Source organism: Dictyostelium purpureum (genome assembly GCF_000190715.1).
Source record: "Dictyostelium purpureum unplaced genomic scaffold DICPUscaffold_409, whole genome shotgun sequence".
NCBI classification, from domain to species: Eukaryota; Evosea; class Eumycetozoa; order Dictyosteliales; family Dictyosteliaceae; genus Dictyostelium; species Dictyostelium purpureum.
The window spans coordinates 8,362-27,805 of NW_003519745.1; the positions used below are offsets into that span (position 1 = coordinate 8,362).

The window sequence follows — 19,444 nt, forward strand, 5'->3', positions numbered from 1 at the left end:
TTTTTTTGGGCATATAAGGGAAACTTCACCGGTTTTTTTTTTTGGTCCTAATAAAGGGGGTTTAATTTACCCAATTACCAAATTACTAGTGGGACCCTCCATTGGTGGGAAGGGAAAAAAAAAAAAAAAATTTTTAAAAAAAATTTTTAAAAAAATTTAAAAAAAAAATTTTAAAAAAACTATTTAATTTTAAATTTTGGGCCAAACTTTAAAAAAGGTTTTTAAATATTTTTTTTAATCCCCACCCAAAAAAATTAAAAATTTAAAAAAATAAGGGGGTGTTTTTTTTTTTTACCCCTTTTTTAAAAAATTTTTTTTTAAAAAAAAAAAGGGATTTAAAAAAAGGGGGGGGGGTTTTTTTTTTTTTAAAAAAAAAAAAAAAAAAACCCAAGGAAAAAAAAAAAAAAAAAAACACAAGGAAAAAAAAATAAAATTGACTGTTTTACAAAACTTAAGTAAATTAAATAAATAAAATAAATAAAATAAATAAAATAAAAATGACACTTTTTTGTAAATATTATTTTTATTGTTACCAATTAATTTCTCTTCATTAATTATATTATTTTTTTTTATAGGTGACCTTACAAAATTTGGTTTTGGCTCTACCACAGGATATAATAATGGTTCAGTATTAACATCAACAAAAAGAATAACAGCAACAACAACAATAGAATTTGATAACAACTATGTTTCTGTTGGAGGTACTAGATCATATATCATAAAAGTTGGGAAAAAGGGTGCTTAGATTGCATAATTTAAATAAAATAAATTGCTATTAAGTTTTTATTATTACTATTTTATTTGTAGTTTTATTTTAATAGTTAGGTTTTCTAAAAATTGGCAATTTCGTCAATTTGGAGAGGGTAATGGCTTAAAACCATTTGAAATCTATTGGTCACTTTCGATAAGTTTGTTAAGGTTCTAACTTCAGCTCTACCTGAACCATATTTTACTATGATTTTAATAAACTATGTTTATAGATTGTGGGACATAAGAAGGATTTAAATTCATCTATTTGATAATTTATTATCACTATTCGTTTGGAGAATTGATATTAAAAAAATTTAAAAAAAATTAAAAAACATTTTGGGTGGAAAAAATTAAATTAAACAATTTGATTCATAAAAAAAAAAATGAAAAATAAAAAAAAAGTTTTATTAATTTTTTATTATATATATATTTAATTGAATTTACATTATTTATATTTTTTTATTTGTCACACCATCATTAATATTATTTATTTATTGTAACTATATTTAAATTTGAAATTGGTTAAATTGGTCAAAAAAAATATTAATTATTTTAAAAAAAAAAAAAAATACAAAAAAAAATTCCAAAAAAAATAAATTGTTTTTATTTTTATTTTCATTTTTTTTTTTAAATTTATTATATGATAAAAAAATAATTTTAATAAACACACACACAAAAAAAAAAAAGGACGAATACTATATTAAATAAAATAGCATATAGAATAAAATAATAGTTTTAGCTTTTTATATTTAATTTCAATATTTTGTAATAATAAACCCATTAAATTATTGTATTTTTATTTTAATCATACACTCGCTCACTTTTACACACGCATACTTATATTTCTTTATATTAAATATTATTTTGATAAACATTATAAACATTATAAATCATTAAAATGGGATCATCATTATCTATTTTTGCATCCATATGGAATAGATTTTTTAATAACGCAGAATATAAAGTTATTATTGTTGGTTTAAATGCAGCTGGTAAAACTACAACACTATATAAACTGTAAATAATCATAAAATATAACATTCATAGACATTAATACAAAATATATGTATTAATATATATTTCAAAATGACAATAATAATAATAATAATAATATTTTTATTTTAGACTTTTAGATGAAGTAGTGTCAACAACACCAACTGTTGGTAGTAATTTAGAAGAATTTGTATATAGGAATATAAGATTATTGATGTGGGTAAAGTATAGTTAATTTAGCACAATGTCTATACATTTATAGGCAATAGAATCATCATTGGAATAAAAGACATTAATACCAATTTATAACAATATTCTAGGATTTAGGAGGGCAGGATTTATTAAGATCAACTTGGAATCAATATTATATTAATACTCAAGCAGTTATTTTAGTTATTGATAGTACTGATCGTGCAAGAGTTGGTTTGATCAAAGAAGAGTTATTCAAAATGTTAGCACATGAAAATTTAAAGAAATCAATTATCTTGATCTACGCAAATAAACAAGATCTCAAAGATGCAATGTCACCAACAGAGCTATCAACATTACTTTCACTTCATTCAATTAAAGACCACGATTATCATATTCAGGTACGAAATTTTGATTTCTATCACTATTCATCGTCTTTTATTAAAACCATACTAACATTTAAATATTTTTGTTTTCTTTTTCTTTTTTTTATATTTTAGGCATGTTGCGCATTAACTGGTCAAGGTCTCGAACAAGGTTTAGATTGGTTAGTTTCCCACATAAATAAATCTTAAAACAATAAATAAAAAATAAAATTATATATAAAATTTAAAATATTATGTGTCATTATTTCTTTTTTTTTTTTTAGTTTTATTTCTTTTAATAAATTATAAATAGAAGGGATGTTTTTTAATATTTTGTTTTATTTATTTTTTATTTTTTTTTTTATTCAAGAGTTGGAGATTTATATAAACCATCACCTAAATAATGAATATTATTAATACCAATATCATTGTTGATTGTACGACTAAATTAATATTAAAAAATAAAGAGAATGATTATTAGAATTTATTTAATAATTTAATAATAAATTGAATGAGAATCTAGTTTTATAATACTTACACATCATTAGTTGACATTTTCATAACACCGATAGCAGAGGCGTGGTCTTTACCTTCAGCCATAACTGCAACGATGGCATCAGCTGGTAAATCAACTTCCATTTTAGCACCTGGTGAGGTTAAACCTTTACACATAATATTTGCACCTTGTAAAACAAATCTAATAGCGCCTTTATCAACTTGAACATGTGGTAAAATATCTGGATCTATAAATTTATATATTTTAAATATGCATATTATATGATTTGTGAATTGTGGATGTAATGGTAATGATTGATAATGATTAATATTAATATTAATTGTTTATGAATTTTTCCACTTGTTTGATTTATATTAAATATTGATTATTTACATTTATGAAGGAATCTTAAAGTTGGGTAATATGGACCCTCTCTTTCATTAAAAAATATAACTTCATTATTAACTAAAACTAAATTTACATGATTTTGACTAAATATTACAAAGAATGTTATTAGTAATAATGATAATAACGATGACGATGACGATAATGATTTATTTTAACTCGACATACCATTTAACTTGAACAATTGGTACTTTATTTGGGAAAACATCTTCTTGAAATTCTTTTATTTTTGGGTATTGAGTTAAAATTGAATTTTTAATATTTCTCTGTAATGATGATTTAATTTGGTTACTTGCATTTGCAGAACCTTTTAATGTTAATCTGTTATGATATAAATGATAAATTAAAAATTAATATAAAAGTGTTTATTAATTATTTCTATTTGGATCATTGTTATCTAGTAAACTATATAGTTTTATAGTTTTATAGTTTTAAATTTACTTTTTAAACATTTTATGAGAGTATATGATATCAAAATTAAAAATAAAAAATTAAATTTAATGAAATACTCCAAAAAAAAAATTTTAAAAAAATTAAAAAAAAATGAAAATTATTTTTTTTTTTTTTAAACACGAAAAAATTTGTTAAATTATGAAAAAAAAAATTAAAATTTTTTTTTTTCTTTTTTCTTTTTAGTTTAAATATCTCTATCATTTATAACAATAGTGTATTTAATAATAGTAATAAAATAACTATAATTGTATAGTTTAATAAAATAATGTTTTTAAATAAAAATTTAATAAAATCAAAAAATATTAAATTATTTAATAATGTAATTTTAAATAAATCAAATTTAGGCACCACCACCAACACCACTATTACCACTACAGCAACCAAATTTGGAATCAATAAAATTTATTTTTCAACAGATAATCAAAATGAAAATACAAGTAAAATTGGAAGTAAAAAAAAAAAAGTTCATAGTTTTGATGAAAAATCAACAGAAGAATGGATAAAGAAATTAAATGAAAAAAAAGAACCATTAGATAAAAAGAAAAAACTTGAAATGGCACTAAAGAATTTAACCAGCAGTATTAAAGTCAATAGCGAACAAGCTCCAAACACTGAAAGTGATGAAACAGCAGAAGGCAATGAAAAACCAAAACAATCATTCAAAGAAAAAGTTCAAAGAAATTTCTATTCATTCATCGTTTTTGGTATTTTATCATTTGGTATCTCTGTTTATTTGTCAGCACACGATGATACAGAATTCTATATCAGAAATCTTGAAGATATTATGTTAAAAATTTCAAAGATTACCGATTACGACCTTTTAGTTTCAAAATTAACAGATTTATCAGAATTATCCGCGACAAATACAAGTTTAAGAAAATTACTTGCAAATGAAAAATATATCAATCAACTATTAGATATTATTTTAGAATATTCAGAATTAGAAATTAATAATAAATCTGCTAAAACCATTGAAAATGCATCAGAATATAGTAATTTATCATAAATTTTATAAAATATAAAAATTGTATAATTTTATACTAATCATATTGTTTTTTATTTTAAAACTAGTTACCGACTATTCAGTATTACCAAAATTATTAGAAGTTGCACAATTAAAATATATACCATCATATGTCAAAAAAACATTAGCAACAGCAATTTGCAAGATTGCATTAAGAGATGATGAAGCTAGATTAAAATTAGCAAGTCTTGGTGCAATCGAATTTTTAGATGAGTTGGTTAATAGTAGCGATAAATATATTAAAACACAACTTTTCAGAACAACACTTTTATCAATTTGCTCAACATGCGAACGTATTCCAACCACTATTACATCATTAAAACCAGATAGAGAGGTATTAGTAAAGAAATATGCAAAAGAAGAACAAGAGAATCAAGGTAGTGCATTTGAATTAAAGAAACGTGAATTAATTCAATCAGGCTATCATCTCTATTTACATACAAGTTTTGGTGGTTTCATCTGGGGATGCTTTGAATCAATGAGAAATAATTTACCATTAAGAGCAATTCTCTTGAATGGTTGCAAAAACTCAATTATCACTGCCGCTTTACCAATTATTTTTGTTGGTCTTATGACAACCTATGCTAATGAAAAAATTAAAACCATCGATACTACCAAAGGTAAGTTCGAATTTTATTTCGCTGGTCTCTATTCATTATTCCCATGGTACTACATCTTACCTGCAATCGAAAGATTTTCCCCATATTGGATTGGTGGCCATGTATTAGGTTTCATGTCTTTCTTTAGTTATTTAGCTTATTCAAAATATGACATCTTTAAATCAGATACCATCTTAATAGAAAAAGATCGTTTATTACCAACTCGTGAAGTTTTAATTCAAAATATTAATAGAGAAGAAAATAAGAAATAAACATTTATTTATTTATTTTAATATAAATTAAAGTATAAACTAAATTTCTTTTATTTTTTTTTTTTATTTTTTTTGTTTCCTAATAATTTTGATATCTAAAACTGATGCTGGTATAAGTTTTTTAATATGGTCATCTGTTAACATTCCATCGCTTATACCAAAGCTAAGCTTCACAATTGTTGCTGGAAGATTAGTAAATGATTTTATATGTTGAAAGTCAAACTTTGAACCTAGAGTTAATGTGTGGCACGTTGAAGGAATGCTGTCTTTGGTGATTGGGTGATTATAGTTATCTAAAGATAATATTGATACTTTCTTTGGTATATTATTGTTTTTTTTTAATGGTTTTTCAAAATTATAGAGACATGTAAAGTTTTTGATTGTATCTGGTAGATTGCCACCATATTCATTAAATCTGAATGATTCACCAAGAACTAATGTTTTTATGGTAGGTGGAATCGAATCGACATCTAAATCTTGATTAAATGATGGCAGCTTGAGTGATGTTAGATTTTCGGAAAATGAATTGGGTGGAATAGGTTGGTTAAATGATGTTAAAGTGAGTGATGTGACTGATGATGGAATTAAATCTGGGGTAATGTGTTGATTAAATGAAAGTGAGAGTGATTTTGTAATTGGTGGAATAAATTTGGGTTTGATGATTTGATTAAATGATGGCAGTCTGAGTTTTGTTACACTTATTGGAATTGTTTTTAAGGGAATTGAGCAATTAAAAGATTTTAATTTAAGTGATTTTAATTTTGATGGAATGGAGCCTGTATTAATCGTTTGATTAAATGATGGTAATATAAGTTCTGTGATTGATGAAGGAAATGTTTTGGGTGTAATTGGTTGATTAAATAGTTCTAATCTGAGGGATGTAACTGATGATGGAATTAATAAATTACTGATTTTATTGATTTTTTGTGATGATGTATTTGACTTGAGCTTGAAAGTTTGATTGAATGAACCTAATACTAGGGTTTTTACTGATGGTGGAATTGAACCTTGAGTAATGGTTTGATTAAAAGATGGCATTATAAGTTCGGTTAGTGAAGGAGGAAATGTATCAGGAGAAATAGGTTGATTAAATATTTCAAATTTAATTGATGTAATTGAGGGTGAAATAATTTTGGGTTTAATAAATTGATTAAAAGATGGTAGTGTAAGTGATGTAATTGAGTATTCGATAGGTGAAAAATATCTAGTGGGGAAATCAATGGGTTGATTAAACGACTCCAGTATGAGTGATTTTATTAAAGGAGGAATCGATAAAGGTTTAATAGGTTGATTAAATGATCTTAGTTTGAGTGATGTTGTTGAAAATGGAAACGAGAAAAGCTTAAAGGGTTGATTAAATGAGTCTAATGTGAAGGATTTTATTGAATATATAGGAATCAAAAAAGGTCTAATAGGTTGATTAAATAATGGTAGTATTATTTCTGTAAGTGTATTAGAAAACTCATAAAAATATTCTATTGAATGGTTATACGTGGGAAGTGTTAGTGACTTTACTGGAATTGGAATTACAAATGGTTTAATGGGTCCATTGGTTGAAAGAGTGGTCGAGGCAATTAATTCAAGTAGAGAATCATACACAGAATCTTTCATATTAGCTAAAATATATGGTAAAATTGGTAAAATTCCAAATTTTCTATGGTAATCTTTTATTTTCTGAATTAAAAATTAAAATTATGTTAATAAAAGATAAAACTATAAAATAAAAGAAAATAAAAATATTTCGTACCAAAAAAATATGATTTTTAAGATCACTAGTACTAGGTCTTACATCTGGTTCTAAAATTAAACACCTTTGGACAAACTCTGTGTATTCTTTTGAAATATCATTAGGTATTTTTGGAAACCCCTTTTCATCTTTATTACTTGGGTCACCCTTGGCCATTTCGATTAAAGTAGAACCTAAACTCCAAATATCTGATTGAAAGCTATATTGTTTATTATTCAAGCTCTTAATCTCTGGTGCCATGTGTGATTTGGTACCTGTAATTGTGTGGGTACTAGAGTCGTTGTTAAGGTACTTTGAAGTCCCAAAGTCTATTAGTTTAAGAGTACCATCTTTGGGATTTAGCATAATATTTTCACATTTAATATCTCTGTGAATAATATGGTTTCTATGCAGGTAATCTAATGCATCTACAATTTTATTAGCCACTGGAACAATATCTAATTCTTCCAAACCATAATATTCTTTTACCAAGTCTTTAATTGTTTTACAACCATCTAAATATTCCATATATATATATAATTTATCACCTTTGTATCCATATCCATAGAATTTAATTATATTTTCATGTGGACTCAATTTTAATAAGTTGTCAATTGCTTCTATTTCTGCTTTGTGCTATATAAAAAAAACAATTTTAAAATTAGTTTATATTAAAATAATAATTTTAATATAACTATTATTACCTACAGTTGTATGTACGTTTAAATTTAAAATTTTAATTGCACAAACAGATGGAATGTTTTTATCTATAACATCAGTATCATTTAATGTTGCTTTGTAAACTCCTTCGGACAAGGCACCTTTACCAAGAGGTTTAGAGTAATCAATAGACCAATTATAACTATGAATATCTTTTTTTATTAACATTATTAACAATGAAACATTATTTTATAATTAATATTGTCAAAAGATTCATATTGCTTTTTTAATATTAAAATGATGATTTTGCAAAAATTAAGAAAAAAAAAATAAAAAAAATAAAAAAAAAATAAAATTTTAAATTATTTCAAAGAAAATTTAGATGCTGTCATATCCACAAAGCAAATTGGAGTTGTTATAAAATGTTTTATTTTATTTATTTCATTATTACAAAACATTTAATTGATATTGTGTGCTATTTTTTCAAAAAAAAAAAAACTTAATTAACCTTAGTTTTTAACATCTTTAACCTTAAAATTTTTTTTTACTCTAAAATTTATAAATGATTATTATAACTCCATAATGGTGAAATATTTACCAGGTCCCTTGAAAATTTAATAATATTTTAAAATAAAAATAAACATTTATTTATTTGTTTAAATAGAGTAAAAACTAAAGTATTTATTTTTTTTTATTTTTTTTTTTTTGTTTCCTAATTTTGATATCTAAAACTGATGCTGGTATAAGTTTTTTAATTTGATCATCTGTTAATATTCCATCGCTTATACCAAAGCTAAGGTTTGTAATTGTTGCTGGAAGATTAGTAAATGATTTTATATGTTGAAAGTTAAACTTTGAACCTAGAGTTAATGTATGGCACGTTGAAGGAATGCAGTCTTTGGTGATTGGGTGATTATAGTTATCTAAAGATAATATTGATACTTTCTTTGGTATATTATTGTTTTTTTTAAATGGTTTTCCAAAATTATAGAGACATGTAAAGTTTTTGATTGTATCTGGTAGATTGCCACCATATTCATTAAATCTGAAAGATTCACCAAAAACTAATGTTTTTATGGTAGGTGGAATTGAATCGACATCTAAATCTTGATTAAATGATGGTAGTTTGAGCGATGTTAGACCATTAGAAAATGAATTGGGTGGAATAGGTTGGTTAAATGATATTAAAGTGAGTGATGTGACTGATGATGGAATTAAATCTGGGGTAATGTGTTGATTAAATGAAAGTGAAAGTGATTTTGTAATTGGTGGAATAAATTTGGGTTTGATGATTTGATTAAATGATGGCAGTCTGAGTTTTGTTACACTTATTGGAATTGTTTTTGAGGGAATTGAACGATTAAAAGATTTTAATTTAAGTGATTTTAATTTTGATGGAATGGAGCCTGTATTAATCGTTTGATTAAATGATGGTAATATAAGTTCTGTGATTGATGAAGGAAATGTTTTGGTTGTAATTGGTTGATTAAATAACTCTAATCTGAGGGATGTAACTGATGATGGAATTAATAAATTACTGATTTTATTGATTTTTTGTGATGATGTATTTGACTTGAGCTTGAAAGTTTGATTGAATGAACCTAATACTAAGGTTTTTACTGATGGTGGAATTGAACCTTGAGTAATGGTTTGATTAAAAGATGGCATTATAAGTTCGGTTATTGAAGGAGGAAATGTATCAGGAGAAATAGGTTGATTAAATATTTCAAATTTAATTGATGTAATTGAGGGTGAAATAATTTTGGGTTTAATAAATTGATTAAAAGATGGTAGTGTAAGTGATGTAATTGAGTATTCGATAGGTGAAAAATATCTAGTGGGGAAATCAATGGGTTGATTAAACGACTCCAGTATGAGTGATTTTATTAAAGGAGGAATCGAGTAAGGCTCAATAGGTTGATTAAATGATCTTAGTTTGAGTGATGTTGTTGAAAATGGAAATGAGAAAAGCAAAAAAGGTTGATTAAATGAGTCTAATGTGATAGATTTTATTGAAATTATTGGAAGCCATAAAGGATCAATAAGTTGATTAAATAACGGTAGTGTTAACTCTGTAAGTGTGATTGAAATATCCTGGATACATTTTATTGAATGATTAAAAGTGGGTAATGTTAGTGACTTTACTGCAGATGGAAGTGAAAATGGTTTAATGGGTCCATTGGTTGAAAGAGTGACCGAAGCAATTGAGTCAGATAAGGAATCCATTTTAATTTCATTACATGGTAATTTTGGAGGCGCTATTGATTGTTTATCGTATAGTTTTATTTTCTAAAATTAAAATTTAAAATTATGTTAATAAAATAAAAGTATGTTAATAAAATAAAAGAAAATATAAAAATTTTACCAAAAAAATATGATTTTTAAGATCACTAGTACTAGGTCTTGCATCTGGTTCTAAAATTAAACACCTTTGGACAAACTCTGTGTATTCTTTTGAAATATCATTTGGTATTTTTGGAAACCCTTTTTCATCTTTATCACTTGGGTCACCCTTGGCCATTTCGATTAAAGTAGAGCCTAAACTCCAAATATCTGTTTGAAAGCTATATTGTTTATTCAAGCTCCTTATCTCTGGAGCCATGTGTGATTTGGTACCTGTAGTTGTGTGGGTACTAGAGTTGTTAAGGTACTTTGAAGTCCCAAAGTCTATTAGTTTAAGAGTACCATCTTTGGGATTTAGCATAATATTTTCACATTTAATATCTCTGTGAATAATATGGTTTCTATGCAGGTAATCCAATGCATCTATAATTTTATTAGCCACTGGAACAATATCTAATTCTGCCAAATAATAATATTCTTTTACCAAATCTTTAATTGTTTTATAACCATCTAAATATTCCATATATATATATAATTTATCACCTTTGTATCCATATCCATAGAATTTAATTATATTTTCATGTGGACTCAATTTTAATAAGTTGTCAATTGCTTCTATTTCTGCTTTGTACTGTATAAAAAAACAAATTTAAAATTAGTTTATATTTAAAAATAGTAATTTTAATATAACTATTATTACCTACAGTTTTATGTTCATTTAAATTTAAAATTTTAATTGAACAAACAGATGGAATGTTTTTATCTATAACATCAGTATCATTTAATGTTGCTTTGTAAACTCCTTCGGACAAGGCACCTTTACCAAGAGGTTTAGAGTAATCAATAGACCAATTATAACTATGAATTATTAACATTATTAACAATGAAATATTATTAACAATAAAACATTATTTTATAATTATTGTTAATAATGATTCATATCACATTTTTAATATTAAAATGATGATTTTTTTGAAAATTTAGGTAAAAAAATCAAAAAATTAAAAAAAATTTATTATTTTAAATTAATATAATAAATAAAATTTTTATGAATTTAAATAACAAGAAGAATTGTATCGTTATAAAAAGTTTTATTTACTTTATTTATTTTTTTTTATTTTATTTATTTCTTTTTTTATTTTATTTTATTTATTATTTTTTTTTATTAATTAAAATAATTATGGATACCTATTTATAAATTCTAAAAAAATTCTTAATTTTTTTTTACTAAAAAATTTATAAATAGATTTTATAAATGATTATGAAATAAATCAAATTATTACACCCCACTTTCACACACCATAATGGTGAAAATATTTACCAGGTCGCTCGAAAATTTAATATTTTAAATTTAAAAAAAAAAAAAGAAAAACACATGTGTTGTTTTAAAACAGATAATATCTTTATTTTAGGTCTAAAAATTAATTCAAAGAATGAATACACCTCTTTTTGTTAAGTGGAAAAAAATAAAAATAAAAATAAAATAAAAAAATTATTTAAAAAAAAATATTTTTATTTTAATTTAATTTTTAATTTATTTTTTTTTTTTTTCAAATTATTTTTTTAAATTTTTTAGAATCGTTATAACAATAAATATTTTTTTTTTTCATTTTTAATTCATTATTAATAAGCAATATAAATAAAAATAATTTTTAATAAATATATAGAATAATAATAATAATAATAATAATATTTTTCATTGCATAATAAATTATTTATTTCTTTTTACTTTGTAATATATAAATATCAATATAAATATAAATTCATATAAAAATGGGTTGTTCAGGTTCAAAACAAACACAAACTATGGGTCACCATGGTGGATCATCCTCCTCATCAAGCGCACCTAGATTCCAAGCTATCAAAGATAATTATCAAACATTAGGTGAAGTACAAGATGCTCTTCGTAAAGCTGGTTTAGAATCTTCAAATTTGATTCTTGGTATCGATTATGTAAGTATTATACAAAATATTGAATTGTTTTTTTTTTATTTTCATTACATTAAACTAATTAATTTTATTTTAATGTAATTTAGACTAAAAGTAATACATGGAATGGTAAAAATACTTTTGGTGGAAAATGTTTACATGATATTTCAACAGCAGTAAAGAATCCATATCAAGAAGCTATTGAAATTATCGGTGAAACTTTATCACCATTCGATGATGATAATCTTATTCCAGTATTTGGTTTTGGTGATATTAGAACAGGAGATAAAACAGTATTCAAATTCTCTGAAGTTCCTTTATACGGTTATCAAGAAATTATAAATAAATATAACGAAATTACACCTTTAGTTTCATTATCAGGTCCAACTTCATTCGCTCCGATCATCAGAGAGGCCATCAATATTGTAGCCGCTTCAAAACAATATCATATTTTAGTTATTATTGCCGATGGTGAAGTTACAGCTATTAAAGAAACCACTCAAGCCATTATAGATGCATCAAACTATCCCTTATCAATTTTAATTGTTGGTGTTGGTGATGGTCCATGGGATTTAATGGAAAAATATGATGATGAAGTAAGTTTTTATTTAATATTAAAATTATAAAAAATTGAAATTTTATTAATATACTAATTTTCTATTATTATTATTATTATTAGTTACCACAACGTAAATTTGATAATTTACAATTCGTTCCATTCCACAAAACTATGTTAAGAGCAGAGGATAGAAGAATTACCTTTGCCGTTGCAGCTCTCCAAGAAATTCCAGAACAATTTCAATCTATTAAAAAACTTGGTTTACTTTAAACCTATAAATAGTTTGTTTATTTAACAATTTTTTTTAAAAATTTTTTTTTTTTTTCATATTTTTTTTTTATGTACATAATTATCAAAAAAAAAAAAAAATAAAAAAAATAAAATCATCGTTGGTAGAATCTAATATTATTTATTAGATGAAGCAAAAAGAAACTTTAAATTTTAGTTTTATAAATTTTTTTTTATTTTTTATTTTTTTTCTTCATACTTCCAATTTAGTATATATATAATGTTTAATTTTTTATAGTGGATAAATTTATATATGACAAAAAAAATTTTATTTGAAATAATTGGGGGTGAGATAGGGGTAATAAAAATTTTAATATAATTTTTAACAATGAGATATATAATGTATGTATATTGTTAATATAATCTTTTGTAAAATGCGAAAGATGGGGTTGTTTTTAAATTGATATATGAAATAATAATATTATAATAATAAAAAAATAAAAATAAAAATAAATATTTTTTTAAAGAATTTTTTTTTTTATATTTTTTTAATTTTTTATAATTAAATACTTACTATTATAATGATCAAATAAATAATAAATAATAAATAATAAACAATAAATAGCCAATACAATAGATAATAATAATAATAATAATATATATAGTTAAAATAAAATAAAAAATGAATAGGGTTTTATGTTGTTCCTATTTCTTTAAAGTAATAATATGTTTATTTATAATTGGTATGATTATTACATTTATAAATATAGGTAATGGAGATATTATGGTAATAAATGTTACAAGTTTTAATGTATCAGTTCAGAATCGTATAGAAATAGAGCCAAGGCAATATCAAGATTATGAATATCACTTTACTTTTAGGTATTTGGATATTATTCATAAAAAAGATTATCAACATAAAACATTACATTTAAATAGACATTATTATAACGGTACGAGTCCAATGGGTGAATATTTTTTCTTATATGAAAGAATATACCTGTCATATATAGTTTTCACCTTTCTTTTATTTTTAGTTGTTTTGGGAACCTTTTTCATACCTCCTAAAAACAAAATGGAAAAACATTCAAAGTCAATGTATCATTATAGATGTTTATGGTATTCATTATTGGTAATGACTTATTTACCATTATTCATTTTAATGATGTTTATGGTAACTAGGGATTTAAGAGTAGCTTTAAAAGAAGAATCAAAAACAAACTCATTAATCAAATCAATTTGTTTAGATAAAGATGGCAGTGATTTTGGGTATTGCGAAAAAAATGACTTTAGTACAAAAGAAATAGATGAAGATATTATAATAGACTATAATATGTATTTAAATAATAATAAAACTTTACATGGTTGGGTAAATATTAATAAATCAAATTTTAATTATATTTAATTATTAATCTTTTTTTTTTTTTAATAGGACTCATATTCTTGGCACGATGGTAAAATGGAATTGAAAATGATCATTTCATATTTTCAAGTAATGGTTATTTATGTAATTGTAGTTGTAACTATTGTATTTGAATTTTATAAAGGAAAATCAAAAAAAAAAAATTCAAGATACTATTAAATTAAATAAATAAATAAATAAATAAAATGATATTATAAACAATTTATATATATTTTATTTAAATTTTATTATTATTATAAATTGCTATTATTTCTTTGTTTCTTTATTTCCTTTTTTTTTTTTTTTTATTCAAATAAAATATGGAAATTACAATTTTTTTTAAAAAAAAATATATATATAAACACACACAGATATATTATGTATATTTTACCCCACACACCACTCCCCAAATAAAAATTACTTAACGCATTTATATGTCTATTTATTTATTTATATTTATTTATTTAATTTTTTTATTTATTTATTTAATTTTTTTTTTTTTTTCTATGATAATAATACAACTATTTATTTAAACTTTTTTTTTTTTTTTCAAATTAAAAAAATGAATAAAAATAAAATTAAATTAAAAATAAATATATTACCAAAACTGATATTAAGTGTAGTATTATTAGGTTTATTGGCAACTTTTATTACAATAGAGCCGGTAAAAGTTTTAGAATTAACCACAAAAACATATAAATCAAAATATTTAAAGAATTACGGAGAAATTAAAGAATCAAGAAAATATCAAACAAACCGATACGAATTTTCATTTGAATATGTAGATATTTTAGATCTATCACATCAGAATGAAAATGGTACCATCAACATAAATAGAATTCATTATGAAGAAAACTCTTCACTCTATAGTTTTTTTAATAGATTTTCAATTTATTATAAAATATATTTAACATTTATAGTAATGTTATTTATAAGTGTATTGGTTTCTTTCTTTTTCCCATATAGCAATAATATATTCAAAGATTCGATTACCAGAAGGTTTAGAAAAATTGTATTATTTACAAGTTTCTTTTTATTTTATATACCCCTCTTTGTTACAATGATATTATTATTATCATTAGATTTCAAAAATGCAGTACTTCAAGATTCTAAAGAAAATACAAAATTAAATAAAATTTGTTTTAATAAAGATGGTGAGCCATTTGGTTTTTGTAAAAGTTTGGGTTTAAGTGATTATAGAAATCATTTAACATTAGACCAATTAAATCAAGAAACTATAATTAATAATTCAACAATGAATGGTTGGGCAAGTATATTTTATAATAACCATTATTATTATTTTATTGATTTTATTAATTTTAAAAATTTTAAAAATATATATATAGGTTAAATATGAATGGGAGATTTCAATTATAAATATTAAAATGATATTTTCATATTTTTTAGTGTTTATAACATTTGGGTTTTTAATTTATATTGTATTTTATAATACAATTAAAGGCCACAAATTCAAAAAAAATAAAGAAAATGAACCACCAAGTTTAAATGAAATGATTGATCTTCAAATTTCAAAAAACTCATTAGGTGAACCATCATCATCAAAGAAATCATTTGAAAACCAAAGTTTAGATTCTCTAGAGAATACCTCATCAAGTACACAGTCAATGTCCCCTTTAAATAATTCTAATAGTAGTAGTATTAATAATAGCAATAGTAAAATTACAACAAATAAAGATTAATTTTTTTCTTTTATATAAAATAAAAATAAAATTTCTTTTATTTTAAATTATTTTTTAATTATTTGAAAACTTAGATGATGAATGTAACAAACCATTTACGTGTAAACCTCTTGCAGACTTTTTGTTAATAGCACATTGGAAATAAGAGGTTGAGCATGTTACATGATCACCAGTACAAACAATTTCTCCAGATAAAGTGTTACATTTAATTTCAGTATATGGATCTTTGGTTTCACATGAACTAAAACTATTCTCACAGGCAGTTGGACCTGTACCTGTGCAATTAATTGGGCTTGAACTTGCGACATAAAGACTATTTGTATCTGGATTATATTCACATTCGTATCTCTCTGCTGGTAAAGTTGGTACCTCTTCGGCTTTATCTTTATAAACTGGCAGTGTTTTTAAATCTAAAACAATTGGAGTGTTGTTAAAGTAGAGTTCAATAGCTTCATATCCAAAACCGGTCAATGGAAGGAAAAGTTTATTATCTACATAATAGTATGAAAGTAAAGTGTTTGAGGCACATGCATATTTGGATTCGATGTAAACAGTATAGTCACAAGCTTTTACATCCATTCTTTGTATATGCATGTGGATATCCGGATTACATTTTAAAATATACCATGTATTACGAATACATCCATAAGCTAATTCTGTTGCTTTATAGTTTATTTTGAATACATTACGATCTCCAACTTCATATTTGATAGTATCCAAACCTCCTGACTGTGAGTTTGATGCCGAGATATTACCTATAATACAACCTTGATATACATCTGCTCTTCTATTGAGTTGATAAGTACAAAATCTAAGTTCCCCAAAATTAAAATAGTTCTAAATTTATTAAAAATAAAAAGATAATTAATATTTTTTTATATATTTATTAATTTATTAATAAATACTTACAACATAGCCCAATCCAACTGCATCAACTGTAGAAATTCTATATGGTTTACTAGTATCATATGGTCTTTTTTTTTAAAAATTAAATAAAAAAAATATTAATATTTAATTTCCCTATATAAATTTAAATTATTACTTACAAAACCAAATTTGAAATATTAAAACTATAATAATCCTCATTTATAAAAACACTTTGATTCATTTTTGCATTACCAAAATTTGTTCCTCTGGGTTGTGATGAAATATTTATATTTACAATTTCATTCATATAAAATACAAGACTATGGTTTAAAGGTGAATAATAAACATTACTATAATATTCATTTGAATTTACAAATGAAAAATATAATACAAATAAAAATAAAATTGTATATTTCATTTTTGTGTGTGTTAAAAAAAATGTAAAGAAAAAAAAAAATGATTAAAAAAGTGGTTTTGAAAAAAAAAAATTTTAGAATTCGAAAAAAAAAATTCTTAACAATCGAGGAAAAAATAATTTCTTTTTTTCCTCAACAATTGAGGGAAAGATAATTTTTTTTTTTTTTTTAATTGTAATTTTAATTTTATTTGTTTTATATTATTATTTTAATTTGATAAAAATGAAGGATCACAATAATAACGTGGACAACCATTTGGTTTTGATGGAACTGAAGCTAAATTATAACCATTTGGACATTTGACTACAGATAATGGGCAAACACCTTTTTTAGCACATCCATTGAAACTTTGACAACGGGTGGCAGCACGTTGATAAGTTGCTACGGTATTGTTTTGACAATTGATTTGAGTAAGAACGATTGGACAAAAAGCAGGATCTGGTAAACTGATAAACAAGTAGTCAATGGTAACATTACCTGAAATTTTATTTTCACTCATTGTGAAAACTGAATTGCCAGAGGTTAATTTATAATCTACCCAATTTAATTGAATTGCCGATACTGAATTACCATAAGTATTTAAAATATCCTCAACTCTGTAACGATCATTAGAGTTTAACTTCATAATGGTTTGACTATCTTGTGCTTTAAAGAATTTGGTGTTGCTGTCAAAATAGAAACCCTTGTCTGGTTTGGTGAGTAATCTGAAAATACCACTAACTTCGATTTGCATGTTGTAACCACTACCACTGATAGTACCATAAATTACAATTTCATTGGGATGGTGCAAAACGGGTATTTACTTTCATCCACAGCTTTCATTGATGAGGATTGAACAATCTTTGAAACATAAATATCTTGCAATGCCTTGGCCCCAGTATTGATTTCATTTAAAAAATAACCACCACACATTGGAGGTGCACATTTTCTTAAATCAGTTCTACCAATTACATAATACTTTGCTTCGCCCTTATAACTTGTGTCTCCAAGCTCAGCTGCACCAAAACATTTTGAAACAAATACTAAGCAATATAATATTAATAATAAATTTAAATTTTTCATTTCTTTATTTTATAAAAATTGAAAGTGAATATTAATAAAAGTGTTTTTTTTTTTTTAAATATATACTTTTTTTTTTACCTTTTTTTTTTTTTTAAAATATAATAAAATAAAAATTAAAATAAATAAATAAATATTTAATATTGTTAATTATAGTATTATACATTACATTATTTCTAATACATGCTACTTTATAATTTAACCGTTTGTTATTACCTAAATAATAAATTTTAAAAAAAAGATTACAAAATCATACCAAGACACATATTTAATATCCTTTTCTAAATTTTTCTTTTCATTTTATTATTTTTTATTTTATTTTTTTAAATTTCTTCTTGTATTTACTATTTTTTTTTTTATTATTTTTATTATTATTATTATTTAAACATATCATTAAATGTTTTTATAAAAAAAAAATGAATGATGAACAAAAAAAAAAAAAAAAAAAAAATAAAGATCATTTAGATATTATTTGAATAATAAAATAATGGATATAATTTTTTTAATCTATGTAGTTTTTTTTTTTTATTGTTATTTCTATATATATAATTATTATAATTATGATTTATTATTTTATTTATTTTTGAACGTGTGAGTGTGTATTGATGATTTTATTGGATGTAAAATTTAACTATACTACTATAAATAATAAAAATATAAAAATGAATGAATCTTTAAAATAATAATGATGTAAATTATATTGTTATTTTTATACCATAATTTATTTTATGATTTAATCCCATTTTTGAAACTATAAACAAATAATAATTTTATAAAAAATTATAAAAATATAAAAAAATATAAAAATTTAAAAAATTAAAAATTATAAACTAAAAAAAAAAAAAATTATTATAAAATTTTTTATAGTTTTATAGTTTTATAACAAAAAAAAAACAAATAATTATTTATATGAATAAATATTCAAATAATATAAATTTATTATTATAAAAACTTGAAATGAAATAAACAACTATACTTATTTTTTTTACTTAATTTTTTTTACTTGATT

The 19,444-nt window shown here is 23.0% G+C and overlaps 12 protein-coding genes across 12 annotated transcripts; 7 read left to right on the forward strand and 5 right to left on the reverse strand.

Annotated features, from left to right (window-relative positions):
• Positions 1 to 497: 497 nt before the first annotated feature.
• DICPUDRAFT_158076 (uncharacterized protein) lies at positions 498 to 745 on the forward strand (the record flags this gene model as incomplete). The annotated part of the gene is made up of 2 exons (XM_003293213.1): positions 498 to 510; positions 576 to 745. 2 exons carry the CDS (start codon positions 498 to 500, stop codon positions 743 to 745), a joined length of 183 nt encoding a protein of 60 aa, XP_003293261.1.
• A 655-nt stretch (positions 746 to 1,400) lies between these two features.
• Positions 1,401 to 2,548, forward strand: arl5 (uncharacterized protein). Its single transcript, XM_003293214.1, has 4 exons — positions 1,401 to 1,767; positions 1,876 to 1,963; positions 2,064 to 2,333; positions 2,433 to 2,548. Exons 1-4 carry the CDS (start codon positions 1,649 to 1,651, stop codon positions 2,505 to 2,507), a joined length of 552 nt encoding a protein of 183 aa, XP_003293262.1. The 5' UTR covers positions 1,401 to 1,648; the 3' UTR covers positions 2,508 to 2,548.
• A 76-nt stretch (positions 2,549 to 2,624) lies between these two features.
• On the reverse strand, positions 2,625 to 3,650 carry DICPUDRAFT_99608 (uncharacterized protein; the record flags this gene model as incomplete). Its single annotated transcript, XM_003293224.1, has 5 exons — positions 2,625 to 2,740; positions 2,836 to 3,040; positions 3,187 to 3,284; positions 3,367 to 3,519; positions 3,640 to 3,650. The coding sequence occupies 5 exons, from the start codon at positions 3,648 to 3,650 to the stop codon at positions 2,659 to 2,661; spliced, it is 549 nt and encodes a 182-aa protein (XP_003293272.1). The 3' UTR covers positions 2,625 to 2,658.
• Positions 3,651 to 4,204: 554 nt separating this feature from the next.
• On the forward strand, positions 4,205 to 5,546 carry DICPUDRAFT_41770 (uncharacterized protein; the record flags this gene model as incomplete). Its single annotated transcript, XM_003293215.1, has 2 exons — positions 4,205 to 4,643; positions 4,723 to 5,546. 2 exons carry the CDS (start codon positions 4,205 to 4,207, stop codon positions 5,544 to 5,546), a joined length of 1,263 nt encoding a protein of 420 aa, XP_003293263.1.
• Positions 5,547 to 5,609: 63 nt separating this feature from the next.
• On the reverse strand, positions 5,610 to 8,160 carry DICPUDRAFT_158080 (uncharacterized protein; the record flags this gene model as incomplete). The annotated part of the gene is made up of 3 exons (XM_003293225.1): positions 5,610 to 7,220; positions 7,336 to 7,908; positions 7,981 to 8,160. The coding sequence occupies 3 exons, from the start codon at positions 8,158 to 8,160 to the stop codon at positions 5,610 to 5,612; spliced, it is 2,364 nt and encodes a 787-aa protein (XP_003293273.1).
• A 453-nt stretch (positions 8,161 to 8,613) lies between these two features.
• Positions 8,614 to 11,150, reverse strand: DICPUDRAFT_158081 (uncharacterized protein; the record flags this gene model as incomplete). Its single annotated transcript, XM_003293226.1, has 3 exons — positions 8,614 to 10,221; positions 10,298 to 10,906; positions 10,980 to 11,150. The coding sequence occupies 3 exons, from the start codon at positions 11,148 to 11,150 to the stop codon at positions 8,614 to 8,616; spliced, it is 2,388 nt and encodes a 795-aa protein (XP_003293274.1).
• A 712-nt stretch (positions 11,151 to 11,862) lies between these two features.
• Positions 11,863 to 13,186, forward strand: DICPUDRAFT_50879 (uncharacterized protein). The gene is made up of 3 exons (XM_003293216.1): positions 11,863 to 12,228; positions 12,312 to 12,800; positions 12,884 to 13,186. The coding sequence occupies exons 1-3, from the start codon at positions 12,049 to 12,051 to the stop codon at positions 13,031 to 13,033; spliced, it is 819 nt and encodes a 272-aa protein (XP_003293264.1). The 5' UTR covers positions 11,863 to 12,048; the 3' UTR covers positions 13,034 to 13,186.
• A 487-nt stretch (positions 13,187 to 13,673) lies between these two features.
• Positions 13,674 to 13,912, forward strand: DICPUDRAFT_158083 (uncharacterized protein; the record flags this gene model as incomplete). The annotated part of the gene is made up of 2 exons (XM_003293217.1): positions 13,674 to 13,873; positions 13,900 to 13,912. The coding sequence occupies 2 exons, from the start codon at positions 13,674 to 13,676 to the stop codon at positions 13,910 to 13,912; spliced, it is 213 nt and encodes a 70-aa protein (XP_003293265.1).
• Positions 13,913 to 14,066: 154 nt separating this feature from the next.
• On the forward strand, positions 14,067 to 14,573 carry DICPUDRAFT_158084 (uncharacterized protein; the record flags this gene model as incomplete). Its single annotated transcript, XM_003293218.1, has 2 exons — positions 14,067 to 14,360; positions 14,424 to 14,573. The coding sequence occupies 2 exons, from the start codon at positions 14,067 to 14,069 to the stop codon at positions 14,571 to 14,573; spliced, it is 444 nt and encodes a 147-aa protein (XP_003293266.1).
• A 382-nt stretch (positions 14,574 to 14,955) lies between these two features.
• On the forward strand, positions 14,956 to 16,093 carry DICPUDRAFT_83841 (uncharacterized protein; the record flags this gene model as incomplete). The annotated part of the gene is made up of 2 exons (XM_003293219.1): positions 14,956 to 15,664; positions 15,801 to 16,093. 2 exons carry the CDS (start codon positions 14,956 to 14,958, stop codon positions 16,091 to 16,093), a joined length of 1,002 nt encoding a protein of 333 aa, XP_003293267.1.
• Positions 16,094 to 16,482: 389 nt separating this feature from the next.
• DICPUDRAFT_73467 (uncharacterized protein) lies at positions 16,483 to 17,382 on the reverse strand (the record flags this gene model as incomplete). Its single annotated transcript, XM_003293227.1, has 3 exons — positions 17,140 to 17,382; positions 17,003 to 17,066; positions 16,483 to 16,930 (listed from the first exon to the last, which is right to left on the reverse strand). Coding segments are annotated over exons 1-3 (751 nt in total), but the record flags the coding sequence as incomplete, so codon positions are not given.
• Positions 17,383 to 17,546: 164 nt separating this feature from the next.
• Positions 17,547 to 18,449, reverse strand: DICPUDRAFT_93019 (uncharacterized protein). Its single transcript, XM_003293228.1, has one exon. It carries the CDS (start codon positions 18,107 to 18,109, stop codon positions 17,585 to 17,587), a length of 525 nt encoding a protein of 174 aa, XP_003293276.1. The 5' UTR covers positions 18,110 to 18,449; the 3' UTR covers positions 17,547 to 17,584.
• Positions 18,450 to 19,444: the final 995 nt, after the last annotated feature.

Excerpts from the sequence above, each read along its gene's own strand:
- arl5 (XM_003293214.1), top strand. The coding sequence starts at position 1,649 with ATGGGATCATCATTATCTATTTTTGCATCCATATGGAATAGATTTTTT. Across the intron at positions 1,768-1,875 it reads ACTACAACACTATATAAACT|ACTTTTAGATGAAGTAGTGT; the intron begins GTAAATAATCAT and ends TTTTTATTTTAG. Across the intron at positions 2,334-2,432 it reads ACCACGATTATCATATTCAG|GCATGTTGCGCATTAACTGG; the intron begins GTACGAAATTTT and ends TTTATATTTTAG.
- DICPUDRAFT_50879 (XM_003293216.1), top strand. The coding sequence starts at position 12,049 with ATGGGTTGTTCAGGTTCAAAACAAACACAAACTATGGGTCACCATGGT. Across the intron at positions 12,229-12,311 it reads TGATTCTTGGTATCGATTAT|ACTAAAAGTAATACATGGAA; the intron begins GTAAGTATTATA and ends AATGTAATTTAG. Across the intron at positions 12,801-12,883 it reads TGGAAAAATATGATGATGAA|TTACCACAACGTAAATTTGA; the intron begins GTAAGTTTTTAT and ends TATTATTATTAG.
- DICPUDRAFT_93019 (XM_003293228.1), bottom strand. The coding sequence starts at position 18,109 with ATGCAAATCGAAGTTAGTGGTATTTTCAGATTACTCACCAAACCAGAC.